Genomic DNA, 12,422 nt, shown 5'->3' with positions numbered 1-12,422 from the left:
CTAACCCTAACCCTAACCCTAACCCTAACCCTAACCCTAACCCTAACCCTAACCCTAAAAAGTACAATCTCAATTGCACCTCGACTGAAAGATGAGACTGAATTTTTTCAAAGTGCTTGCATGAATACGGATGTCTAACCACACGCTTTGTTCATGCACGCTTCGAATGACATGTGATTGGAAGACTCGACTAGTGTGATTTCACAGGACCGGAAAATGTGGTCTGGAGACACTGAATGATGATTCCATCAGCTGCAGTAGCGGGTGCCTATTTACGGAATTGGAAAGTCGCCTAAAGTTACCATCTGTTCCAAAGCGCAGAGCAATTTGGGCGAGCCCCGGAGGTAAGCACACGCGTGCGGGACCGCTTTGAAGAACCCAAAGCGGTTCAAGTCATCCTGGCTGGAATGGTTGCGTCCACCGTTGAGGCAAAACCGGGCAGTGAGTCTGGAATAGTCTGATACGTACGTATCCGATACCACGTCGAGAGCATGCGTACGAGACGTCTCACTGACCCACCGACAAGAACGTACGACAGTTGCTGTGAAGTGCCAGTGTCTCTGTGCGTCCGAATCCGTTAGCCTGTCATGGTCGCGCGCGGATCTCGAGATGCGGTGCCGCCAGCACAGTACAGTACGGTAAATGTGGCTGACTTGTGGTGATGACAGTGCGTTGGCTGCAATTTTCAAAGCACCCAGCTCGGATACACAACAAGCGTGGCGAATATCACATCATCGCCATTTGACCGTCAAGATCGGTGCTACAAAATGCTTCTCATGTTCTTCACAACACTCAACTTCGTTGCCAGCACATACATCGATCCCTCACTTCGGCTCTGGCCTCGCTCTCAACGAGATAGTTGAATGACTCACGACCTCCGTAACGACCATCGAAGCCTTGCACCCGTCTACTAGCGCATCAACTCCATACCCGGTCCATTCGTACGTGATGTGCCGGAAAATTTCTTCTCAAATGAGGGCTGTCATGGTGAAAGATGGCCGAGGTTCTTCGGCGAATCTCTACATCGGAGAGGCTCTCGTCCCTCAGCTCGATGACGACGAAGTTCTAGTCAAGATCGAAGCGTTTGGTCTCAACCGTATGGATATTCGGCAGCGCGAAGGACTCTACAATCTTCCGCCTCATGCTCCCCAAATCATGGGCGTCGAGTTCTCTGGTCACATTGTGGCTACTAAAAACTTGCAGGACTCGAAATGGAAGGAGGGAGATGAAGTGTTTGGTCTTGCTGTGGGAGGTGCTTATGCCGAGTACATCAAAGTTTCAGCACGCATGGTCTTGAACAAGCCACCCCAGCTCAGCTGGGTCCAGGCAGCCGCTATCCCCGAGACCTACCTCACCGCTTTCCAAGCACTAAGGAGGATCGCATGCATGAAGAAAGGCGAAAGTGTCTTGATCCATGCCGGGGCCAGCGGTGTTGGTATAGCTGCCATACAGCTTGCCAAGGTCTATGGTGCTGACAAGATCTTTGTAACCGCTGGATCACAAGACAAGGTCGACTTCTGTCAACGTATCGGGGCAACAAAAGGCTTTAACTATAAAGCAAGCGATTGGGCGGACCAGCTAGCTCAGTACACTGCAGCCGAGGGAGAGAACTGTGCTGGCTCTGTGGACGTAATTATCGACGTCGTCGGAGCGCCTTACTTGGCCGGTAACATGCGAAGTCTAAAGAAGGATGGAAGGTTAGTTGTACTTGCCTTCATGGGTGGAGCTCAGCTCAGAGAAGTCGAGATCTCGCAGATTCTGTATAAACGACTCCGGATCGAGGGAAGCACCTTGCGTTCGAGGACCATAGGCTATCAGAGTGACCTCGTCCAGGACTTCGTTAAGGAGAAGGGTATCGAGAGACTGATCATGGGCTGTTCCTCTTCTGACGAGGGTGGAAGCCAGATTATCATTCACAAAGTGTATTCCTGGAAGTGTATCAAAGAGGCGCACGACGAGATGGAGGCCAACAGAACCGTCGGCAAGATCGTGGTCACTATTGATGATTATTAGAGCTAGGCAATAACTTGCCAAATTGCGTCTTCGAGACGAAATGTCTCGATGATTTGGCTTCTCGCCTTTCCCAGTTTCCGGTCCACGCTCCTCTCTTGTCCAGCATATCGATCGATACCTGTCCCTTTGCAGCTCATTGACTCTGCACCCGAGAAATCACAAGCACACATACGAGTTGAGTTCTCTGTGCTCGAAGGACCATCTTGACGACGACGTGAGCTCGTCTGATGTTCTTCGAGTTGCAATCACCAAAACTGCTCATATAACTTCTGCCTTTGTCAACATACCCTTTCGAGAGGAACGAATGGTGCTATCTGTGCTCATGGCTTGTGTCGCATGTTCAGAATCGCTCGAGCCCGATCATGGAAAAACCGTAATATTTCGTTGACAAAACTTCGCGATCGCAGCAACGAACCACCCCAATAATTTCTGAACTGCCCACCTTTCCAAACGCGCTGACATTGTAGCTAGTTGGAGAAGCGGTTTCACGTTGGCTGCTTCAGCGAGTCTTAGGGATCAAGCCCGCCTGAATCATCTCCGCAAAAGTTTCGATGAAGTTGTCGTGGGAATCCACATGATAAGTCCAGCCGAACTTTCGTGCTTTACTGACGCTCAAGGTGGCGCTCCAGGTTCGCTGAAACACCCAGTCCTGGAAAGCCCAGGTCCCGTAGGCCCACGTAGCCTTCGCTTTTGGAGCATCGTACTTGTCACAGATCTCTTCCCATACCGCCTGCTTGTCTTTCGACCATTCCGCCAAGGAACGTTCCAGTTGCAGGTCGCCTTCCTTGGGATAGGGCGACTGGAATTGATATGCTTCAGAGGCATCGGCGCCAAAGAAGTGAGCCAGACGAGGCCACATGTACCGCCAGCAAAAGTAATCGCCGTTGGTCACATTGAAAGCTTGATTGCCGGCCTCGGGTTTGGTCGAGGCAAAAATCGTCAGGTCAGCGATCGCTTTGGCAGAACTGACGTCGTCCGTACCTTCCCAGTATCGTTGATTGGTTGGCATGACGGCCTCCTGCTTGAGGTGAGCTGAAACGATCAGGTACATGGCGATGGTCAAGGCCTCGTTCATACCATTTGGCTTGTGTGTACATCCGATGATGGCCTCTGGACGAATGACATTCCAGCTGAATCCGTGTTGCTCCGCCTTGGACAAGAGGCAATCCTCTTGCGGGAAGTAAAAATTGGGAAGAGCTGCCTCGCGGCGCGAATCCTCTTCCCGCGCTGGGGAGGGTACAGGCATCAAGTGAACCTGGTAATGCTTGCCTCCGGTCTGGAGGGTGACGTTTTGCAACGTGCCGTTGGTCACCTGGCATAGAGCCTCCAAGAAATTCTCGAAAAGTTTCTCGTTGGCCTGATTGAGTTCGGCGAAGTCATCCTTGTGGACGTACGAGGAAAAGTAGGCATGCGTCACCTCTCCGCATAGTGTACCCATCAATTGGACCAATTCGGATACAGGCTTGCTGAAGTCCAACGCGATGAAGGTGAGACGTGGATCCTCTAGAGGCAGCGTCAATGGACTGCGGGAGGTGATGATAATCTTGGACCATTCCGACGCATCGCTATGGTGACACAGGTGCGTTGCGACGGCACTGCCTGTGATGCCGTTCGCTCCGGTGATGAAAGCAACTTTTGGAGAGGACATGGCGCAATGACTCGATCGATATTGCTTCAACAGAAGGGACCGGAAGGGGCTGATATTCGATATGTCTATGTTGCCTGAAGGATCTCTTCTTATAACCAGCATACATCTCATACATCTCGTTCCCAATACGCGTGTGGATCCCAGACTCGTTAAAGGTGGCTCGTAATTGTAACACAGACTGGAGAACAACACGAAAATAGGGCTAATGTGGTTTCCCCCGCACTTTTGCCGATGTGGGGCCCCGTTGCACAGCTTGGAACGGCAAGAGGTCGTCCCTTCGAGCAAATTTACCCACTGAATCGTTCCAAGGTAACAACAGCAGACCGACCACTCTATTCTTCCCCCCTTTCCGGCACTTGTGGGTGATCAGAGCGCAAAAGCAGTTACTATTCTTTTGCCATCCTTCGCCATTGCCCTCTTGCTTTTCTTTTTTTTCTCTTATATATTTTTGGAGAGCTTGGCAAGTCGGCGCCAACAAGCCAGTGTTCAGGTAGGGCATTCGGTCGATGGGTACGTATCTGACTGAACATGTTTGTTTGATGTGAGCCGAGGAGGGACCCAAACAGGAACTCAAAACATTAGCCCAAGTATCCGAGTTGCTGTCTCAAAAAAGACGCCACATTCCTCCAGGAAAGCCGTCTCAAAGGAGACGGTTCAGCTCAAGGGTATGGATAGTTGATGAAAAGCAAGAAGCCCCATCGGAAATTCTGCCGGTGAAAATTGACTCGGTCTGTCGGAATTTCTGTCGACACTTCAACTAGACCTTCATCTTATTCTGCACACGGGAGCTCTTTCACCACATCAGGCGAATTCGTCATCTTTGCGGACACAATTGAGGAGAAGCCTCAGGACAGACTGCGATGCCGAAGCCGATGATCTGGCAGATCGCGTGTGCCTTTTGATGAACTGAAACCTCAGCAACTGAGGCCACACAAGGACGTACAGTACTGAATGACACGTTTCACCCCACAGAATCATTGCTCATGTCATACGACAGCGTTGAGCGCGTTCATCTTTTACAGTAAGCCGCAATTAAAGCTGGCTTGTACCAGGGAGACATCAAGAAACGTTCGAGAAAACAGCGCCAAGGCATGCCACTCAAGCCCTCTTCTGATGCTTTGACTGGTTCGAATTCGGTATCAATCCAGGAGAACAAGACGTGGTGAATACAGATCATGTCGTGAAGGTTTTAATCTCCAATCTCCTCAAAGCGTAGCCAAACCGAGCCAAGCTGGGGCGCGGAGGTAAAATGATCATGGGTTGGGACATGACCTCTGACGAAAGGTTTGCCGTCATTTTCATGAGGAAGCGATACCCTGAATCGACGAATGACGGCGGCCAACATCAGGTGCAATTCGTTGAGGGCCAAGTTGGAACCTGGACAGGAACGCGCGCCTGTGCCGAAGGGAATCCAATTTTGAGTCATGCGCGCCAAACGAGCCTTGTCCTCGTCACTATCGTCCTCACTTAGCCATCGTTTGGGCAAGAACTCATTGCAGCGAGTGAAGATGTCCTCGCGGCGTGACTGAGTAAATGCGGCTCCTGAAGCGATGACGCCCTTAGGGAGGCTTAGGTTTGCACTACGTATGGGGCAATCCGTACCCAGACGACGTTCCAGCGGACCAGGAATGACGGGATAGAAACGCATGGTCTCCCGAACTGCAGCACGTAGCAGTGGAATCTCCTGCGCCACCGACAACTTAATGTCGTTCGGATCGTGGAAGGTAGCGCGCAAAACGTTGTGCAATTCCTGCTGCAGCTTTGGATTCAGAGCCATCTCGTGACAGAATAAGGTCGCAGTGGTCGAAGTGGTGGACGAGCCAGCAGCAAGCATCTCGACCAAATATGCCGGAATCTCGTTTGGTCGAATCCGCTTGGACGCTTCGGAGTGGTCGTTGAGGTTGGCCAACATTGAGAGCACATCACGTTCGTGAGATGATTGGCCGTTGGCGTTCGCCTTCTCCCATCGTTGCAACGCCGCGCAAGCGGTTTGGTCGAGATCGTTGAGATCGCGCCGGTATCCTTTCCAAGTATCATTGCCGAACATAGTCACAAAGAGATCCAGACCCGGAATGAAGGATCGAAGGGCGTTGTACTTGCTGAAGGCGTGAAATCGACGTAGGAACAGGCTGTTCACGTTACCCTTTGCGGCGTCCTGCAGCAGGTTCGTCTGTTCAGCCCACAGCACATCCGTCACAATATCCAGGGCCAAAAGGCGGAACCAGAACAGGCATTCCACTGGTTTGTTCTCGCGAACCTGCAATGCAATGCAATCAACGAAGTGACGGACGTGTCCGTCGATGTTGGTGCTGAGGATGTCCAGGTTCTTATTTTGAAAGCATTTGATCAGGTTGTTGCGTGTAGTCGAGGCGGTGGGATAATCCAGGATGCCCAAGGTACTTTTCACTCCCTTCCACGAGCCCATGTTGGCGTAGAAGCGAGTCTTCACAGCCTTTCGGTCATAGATGACCTTTATCGCTTCCTCATCCGAAGTGTGCACCTGGTTGGGCGCGATGACGACGACAGTGGTGTTGTATTTGCGAAGCAGGTCATCCGCGAAACGTGACCGGTAGCCCTTGAAGGTGGCATAGAGAAGCGGCAACGAAGTCAATCGTGCCCACCATGGTCCTGGAACACTCGCAGTGGGGCTGAGGAACAGCCTATAGACCGCCTGGCTTGTCAGGAGCACGGCCACGAGGCCTACAAGATACGTCAGGTCCGAATACTGGCCAAAACTTTCGACGTTGAGGCTGAAAGACATGACGGTCAGAGTCAAGGATGGGAGGTGATGGTGTCCGGACCTGTGAACACAGTCATCGCTGGCGGCCTTCAGTATGAGGCCTGGCTCTTTATCTGGTTGTGCGGCACATCTGCTTACTGTATGGGATGCCACTGGCTATTCTTTGTTTCGTCGATGTTGTGTCAGCCGCAAAGCGCCGAGCTCAGCGCATCAATCTTGACTGAAGAGCTCAATTGCATGTCCCACCAGTCAACAGCAGGGGCGAGCTGGGGCAGGAGGGCTGTGAAGCCCTTGCGGCAATGCCTTGTCCACCCCGGTGAAGGTCACAGGCCGGAGCTGGCGCCGGCAAAAGTGGTAAGGCTGTCAAGTCACGTTCCGTCTGTAAGTTGCGTTGCAACAATGCGACCTTTCGAGCGCGCTGCCGCTTGTTGTGGTGTGCCCCTGCTAATTCGTGCTCGCTTTCTTTACCTATTCTGTTGGAAAGTTGGACTCTTTCACCATTCTTCTGATATCGCATAGTGTAGTGCCTCTGGTTGGCAGGCAGACCGCTTGACGCCGTTCAATGAAAACACCGTTGCCATGTCCGGATCCTCAATTGCACTCAACTTAAAAGACTATTTGCCAATTGCGAACGGGATCGATCTCTGAAGACATCGTTCGAACCATCATTCCGAGGAATCACTTTGGTATAGGTTCACGAAATGGCTACGCGAAAGAATGCTTCCCCCTTGGATCAAGGCGACCAACAACCTGGCGTCATAATTGTGGGCGCCGGCCCGTCAGGCGGCACACTGGCCCTGATTTTGGCCCAGATGGGCATCGATGTTCTGGTTCTCTGCAAGCATCGCGGTACGGCCAACACGCCAAGGGCCCACATCTTCAATCAGCGGGCGATGGAGATCTTGCGCGACTTAGGCATCGAGCAGGATGCTCTCAGGTTGTCCACAGGACCCGAGCATATGATGCATACGTCCTGGCTCGACAACCTGATGGGAAACGAATTCGGACGCATCTATGCATGGGGCAACAAGCCCGCTGATCTGTCCAACTACACTGTGGCTAGCCCTTGCCACATGAGCGACTTACCGCAGAGCTACCTGGAGCCGCTAATCGTCGACAAGGCTATTCAAGCTGGTGCACGTTTCTACTTCTACCATGAAGTCGTGGATTTCAACGTCCAGGGTGACGATGTCGTTTCCGTCGTGATCAAAGATCGTGAGACGGACAAGAAACATAATCTGCGCTGCAAGTACTTGATTGGCGCTGACGGGGCACGTAGCATCATCGCGAGTAAAGCTGGACTGAAGATCGAAGGTCAGAAACTCAATGACGCCTTCAACGTTCACATCAAGGCGGATTTGAGCCACCTATTTGCTCATCGACCTGGCAGTCTCAATTGGATCTTGAACGTCGATGCCGAAGATTGGTCAGCCGTGGGAAACTTCCGCCTGGTTCGGCCGTGGAACGAGTTCGTTGTATCGATGCATCCTTCTTTGCAGGGCAACGATGCCCAAGAACAGACGGACCCTTCGATGGATCAGATCCGTCATCGACTGCACCAGATGATTGGAGACGTAGATTTGCCTGCCGACCAGCAGGTTCACATCGAAGTTGTTTCTTCCTATCGATGGACAATCAACGACCAGCATGCCAAGCAATGGCAGCATGGACCTGTTTTGTGCATCGGTGATGCGGTCCATCGCCATCCACCAATCAACGGTTTAGGCAGCAACACCTGCATCGGCGATGCCTTCAATCTGGGCTGGAAGTTGGCCTATGTGCTCAAGGGTCTGGCACATCCAGACGTGCTTAGCACGCTGACTCAGGAACGAGCACCTGTGGGCCAGGCTATCGTGCACCGTGCCAACGAGGGCATGCGTGCCCATCGACACCTCTGGTCCCTGTTAGGCTTGACGAAGGAGAGACGCCTTCAAGTCTTGACGACGCTGAGAGGCAGCTCTGTCGAATCAATGGCTCTGCGCGAGGCGATCAAAGAGGCCATGGAGGCGACAGATCTGGAAGTGCAAAGCATTGGCATTCAAATGAACCAGTTCTACCACAACGTCGGCAGCCAACTCTGTCTGGACGAGAAGCCGGAGGAGCAGCTGGATACGCAGTCGGATAGGACGGTCAAGACCACTGGTGGGCCGGTGACCATCCTGGATGCTACGCGCCGTGCAGCGCTGTCGACCGAAAAGGTGCCCCTGGACTACAACACGCTAAAAGACGTCGTCCTCTCAACTGCGCCTGGCTTCCATATGCCGCATTGTTGGATCGCAAGGGGTGGTCAGTCGCCGTCCATCTCCACGTTGGATTTGTGTGGTAAAGGCAAATTTACCCTGATCACCGGCTGTGCCGGTCAAGCGTGGCTGGATGCAGTCAAAAGCTTGACTCAACGCATTCCGACGCTGCCTCTTGTTGCTGTGACGGTGGACAGTTACAGCGCCGAGTACCAAGATTTGTACTACGACTGGGTCAGGTTGCGCGACATGGAGGCCGGAGGTATGCTCTTAGTGCGTCCGGACCACTTTATTGCAGCACGCGTCCAACGCTCTCAAACCTCGCCCGAAAAGGCTCTAGAACGGTTGGAGGAAATGCTGACTCGACTTCTCGGTCAACCTATCAGTACGCAGTCACAATGATCGTCAGTGTCAGCGCGATGGGATCCAGATGCTCTTGTTCGTGTATATTTGCAGCCTTACAGCAAGCTCCGTTGGGCAAGATCGCGTATCAATTCACGAAAATTGTTCACCAGCGGCCAGCGACAGTTGAATTTGAGGTAAAGATCGCCGATGCGAAGCATGGTCGTGGCCACCATCGTTTTGACATCCCTCCCCGCCGCAGTTGCAATGCTGTCAGGAGAGTGGCTTGCAGCATCGGACACTTTGGCCAGAATGGCTGAAACTTTGCCGTAGCACTGCTGCGCTTCAATGAGCTGCATCGACACCCAGAGCAATATAGAGGCATGGTAGATGACGACGTAGGACAAGAAGGTGAATTCAGCCCCATCCCTCTTTACCAGCTCGTCGACGACAAGCTCGAGTGTGTTGTACACCCTGCGCAGCGCCGTCTGGGCATCGCCGGATCGAGACCAACGCAGAGCACGAAGATAGAGTGGATGGTGAGGGTCGCGGCGCCGCAACACCGACAGGCCACGGAGCTCCTCCATGTCGGCGAAGAGGTGTAATGTGAGACAAGAGTAGAGGATGTGACAGTGAAACAGATTCTGACGATCCTGAGCCGAGAGCACGTGAGCGTTGGCCTGTGTGGAAGTGAACCCTTGACGCCAACGTGCTAAAGTGGCCAAAGTATAGCCCCATTCGCGTATCATTGGGTAGTCGAGCTGGTCTGACGGTGGATGGCTCGAAGCATTGATGGCATACGGATCATGCTCGTCGTCGTACGCTGCCGAGCGTCGGGCAGGCTCGCGAAGGAAGTCGGGATCCTGTCTCCGTTTCTGGTCAAACTCGGTGATAGATCCGATCGTGGGACAGAGAGAATATCTCTGTCGGCCCAAAAGCAACACTTTTGGCACAAGGCCGAACAGGATCAGCTCCTGATCCACAACACGGTGGAGGGCAAGTCCGTCCATCATGCCAGCGTAGAAGCGGCGGATCACAGTACAGAAAACTGGCTTGTGCTCGCCGACAGTCGCCTCGAGGGCAAAAGAGGGGTCGCGCGTGGATTTGCTCGCCGAGGAGCCCACAGTGCTACCGCCCAATACACTCGACCTCGTTACATCATCACCGTCCAGGTGAGCTGATGCATCAGAGCTTGATGTGCTGGCGAGTGCGCCCTGCCACCAGATAGGGTCGCCAAGCATCGAGATGCGCAGATCGTCCACGTCGATCTGTGGGCGTTGTCCCATGAGCAACGCAATATACGCGTCCAAGCGCACGAGGCCATAGGCAATACGTCTGCGCACCTCGGCCTGCGCCACCTCTGGGTAGCAGTTCGAGGCATCGTCAATGGTCGTGAAGGTGGAAAGATTGTGTTTGGGCGGCAGAAACATCTCATGACGCGCCTCATCGAAAAGGCAGATGCGGTGGGCATGGATGAGAAGCAGAGTTCTAAGCTGTTGAGCAAAGTAGAAGGAGCGGCGTTGGCCAAAATAGAGTGCCGTGGCCATATTGAGGAGCATGGTAAGGCAGAGCATCTCGCCACTTTCAACAACCTCGTGCATGTCAAGCTCTCGGCCGATGAGGACGGTTCGAAACACCTGGTGGGCCATCTGGCCAAACTCGGCATCGCTCTGGGTGCCAAACTGAGATCCAATAATCGCAAGCGTGAGGTAGAGGTGGGGTGGGCAGCGATGCAGGTCGAAGAGGGACACAGGAAGGATAGGCCAGAGCGGGTGAAAGTTTCGAAAGTACAGATGAACGTAATGACGCAGAAGGTGCTGGGGATCCATGCTGTCGTCGGATATGTTGGCGAACTTGAGTCCCAGTCTGGCTTCAAGGATCGAGGATTGTTTGAACATCAAGGCCTCTGGACTCAAGCTTTGCTTGGTCTGGAAGCAAGCGTGTACCAGATCATAGATACATGTTCGATGACTGTCATGCATGCTAGACGAGGTGGGCGCTTGGGCTGTGACGGTGCAGTTCGGATCCGTGGGCTCGATGAGATGATCTTGGGCGAGAGAAGCATTCTCCTGACCGAGGCCAGCGCAGATATCGGCAAGACCCTCGAGGTGCGGTGCGTCGAGCGAAGCAGACTGCTGGGGCTGCTGAAGGACGTCCTCTACGTCAGGCAAGGCCAACGAGGGCACATTTGATGCTGAGACACCAGTGTGACGGTGCCTGAGGGGGTATTGATCCAGATCGGGGCGACGCCAGCTCCAAGGTGTGCTGCGATGAGGCTCAAGCAGAGGTGACGAGGGAATGAATTCGTCCATCAACCAGTCCCAGCTTTGGACAATGTCAGTGCTGATATGTGGAATCGACGAGAACAGTTGGGGGTTCCATGAGTGCTCGGTTCTGGTACTCTCGTCGTGCAGGCTAGGGTCGGTTTGGACCGCGTTGGCAAGCGAAAATAAGCCAAGCTCGTATGCTGGGACGGAGGAGTCAGGTGGACCTGCTTGGAGCGCATCAGCAGACGCATCCTGGCGATTCTGCATAACCAATGCGGGCATTTGGACTGAATCGTCATCGACAGATAAGCCATCGACAGGTGTATACGGCGACGAAGACGTAGACTGCGGCAGCACATTAGATTCTTGAGATTGCATTGAGTCATTTCGAGCGTGCTCCACCAGATCGTCCATTGGTTTGTTGCCACCGTGTGCTAGAACGGGAATCTTGATCTTGTTCGACTGGCGCGAGTAGCGGCATTCAGTGTCCTGCCGCGCACAGTTGCTGCACTGCTGGTCGGACATGGGATCGCCTACATCGCATCTTTCCTTCTTCTTCCAGCATAGGTCGCAGGCCATCCGGCTTCTCTTGCGATGCCTTCGGCCGTGTTTGGACAACAGTGGGGAGACCTGTTCTCGAATCTTGGCTGCCTCCTGATCCCCATGCGTGTGATTAGTCCGCGATACCAAGGAAGTACGGGCGGTACCGTGGATCTGCTGGACGTGTCGATGATAGACGTCTTGCCGGGCAAAAGTAGCATTACACTCGACGCAGCGGAACTGACGACCAGCAAGATGCATCTTGCGATGACGACGCATCGCTTCGAGCGAGCTGTAAGAACGTTGACATAATTCGCAGCAGAATAGCATGTCCCTGTGGTCTTCTGGGTGGTAGTGTTGAAAGAGGCCGCAAGCAATAGGGTGTGCAGGGTCCTGACTCGTCGCTGCCTCGGAGCCTAACTCAATCACGCCAGGGTCTTCAAGCCGAGAAAGTTGTTGCAAAAGTGGCAGTTACCTCTCTCTGCATCTCTTCAATACATCCCTCGTTGCAAGGAACTTCTAATTTTTCCAGATTTACTTTTTATAATGAGAGGTGAGGTAGATTTTACGTCGTGGCGCAGACAGTGTCCTTTGCTGCCAACGTTGTATGTTCAGGCGGAGTCGTACAGTAC

General features: G+C 53.2%; 5 protein-coding genes across 5 annotated transcripts; 2 read left to right on the top strand and 3 right to left on the bottom strand.

Annotated features, from left to right (window-relative positions):
• Nucleotides 1-972: 972 nt before the first annotated feature.
• PHSY_002732 (quinone oxidoreductase) lies at nucleotides 973-2,013 on the top strand (the record flags this gene model as incomplete). The annotated part of the gene is made up of 1 exon (XM_012333354.1): nucleotides 973-2,013. The coding sequence occupies one exon, from the start codon at nucleotides 973-975 to the stop codon at nucleotides 2,011-2,013; it is 1,041 nt and encodes a 346-aa protein (XP_012188744.1).
• A 499-nt stretch (nucleotides 2,014-2,512) lies between these two features.
• On the bottom strand, nucleotides 2,513-3,772 carry PHSY_002731 (nucleoside-diphosphate-sugar epimerase; the record flags this gene model as incomplete). Its single annotated transcript, XM_012333353.1, has 1 exon — nucleotides 2,513-3,772. One exon carries the CDS (start codon nucleotides 3,770-3,772, stop codon nucleotides 2,513-2,515), a length of 1,260 nt encoding a protein of 419 aa, XP_012188743.1.
• Nucleotides 3,773-4,850: 1,078 nt separating this feature from the next.
• PHSY_002730 (benzoate 4-monooxygenase cytochrome P450) lies at nucleotides 4,851-6,422 on the bottom strand (the record flags this gene model as incomplete). The annotated part of the gene is made up of 1 exon (XM_012333352.1): nucleotides 4,851-6,422. One exon carries the CDS (start codon nucleotides 6,420-6,422, stop codon nucleotides 4,851-4,853), a length of 1,572 nt encoding a protein of 523 aa, XP_012188742.1.
• Nucleotides 6,423-7,294: 872 nt separating this feature from the next.
• PHSY_002729 (hypothetical protein) lies at nucleotides 7,295-9,043 on the top strand (the record flags this gene model as incomplete). Its single annotated transcript, XM_012333351.1, has 1 exon — nucleotides 7,295-9,043. The coding sequence occupies one exon, from the start codon at nucleotides 7,295-7,297 to the stop codon at nucleotides 9,041-9,043; it is 1,749 nt and encodes a 582-aa protein (XP_012188741.1).
• A 56-nt stretch (nucleotides 9,044-9,099) lies between these two features.
• PHSY_002728 (hypothetical protein) lies at nucleotides 9,100-12,069 on the bottom strand (the record flags this gene model as incomplete). The annotated part of the gene is made up of 1 exon (XM_012333350.1): nucleotides 9,100-12,069. The coding sequence occupies one exon, from the start codon at nucleotides 12,067-12,069 to the stop codon at nucleotides 9,100-9,102; it is 2,970 nt and encodes a 989-aa protein (XP_012188740.1).
• Between the last annotated feature and the right edge of the window lie 353 nt (nucleotides 12,070-12,422).

This window comes from Pseudozyma hubeiensis (genome assembly GCF_000403515.1).
Source record: "Pseudozyma hubeiensis SY62 DNA, scaffold: PHS27, whole genome shotgun sequence".
Lineage (NCBI taxonomy): Eukaryota > Fungi > Basidiomycota > Ustilaginomycetes > Ustilaginales > Ustilaginaceae > Pseudozyma > Pseudozyma hubeiensis.
The sequence above is the reverse complement of the archived record's forward strand: the minus strand, read 5'-3'. Positions and strand labels throughout refer to the sequence as shown.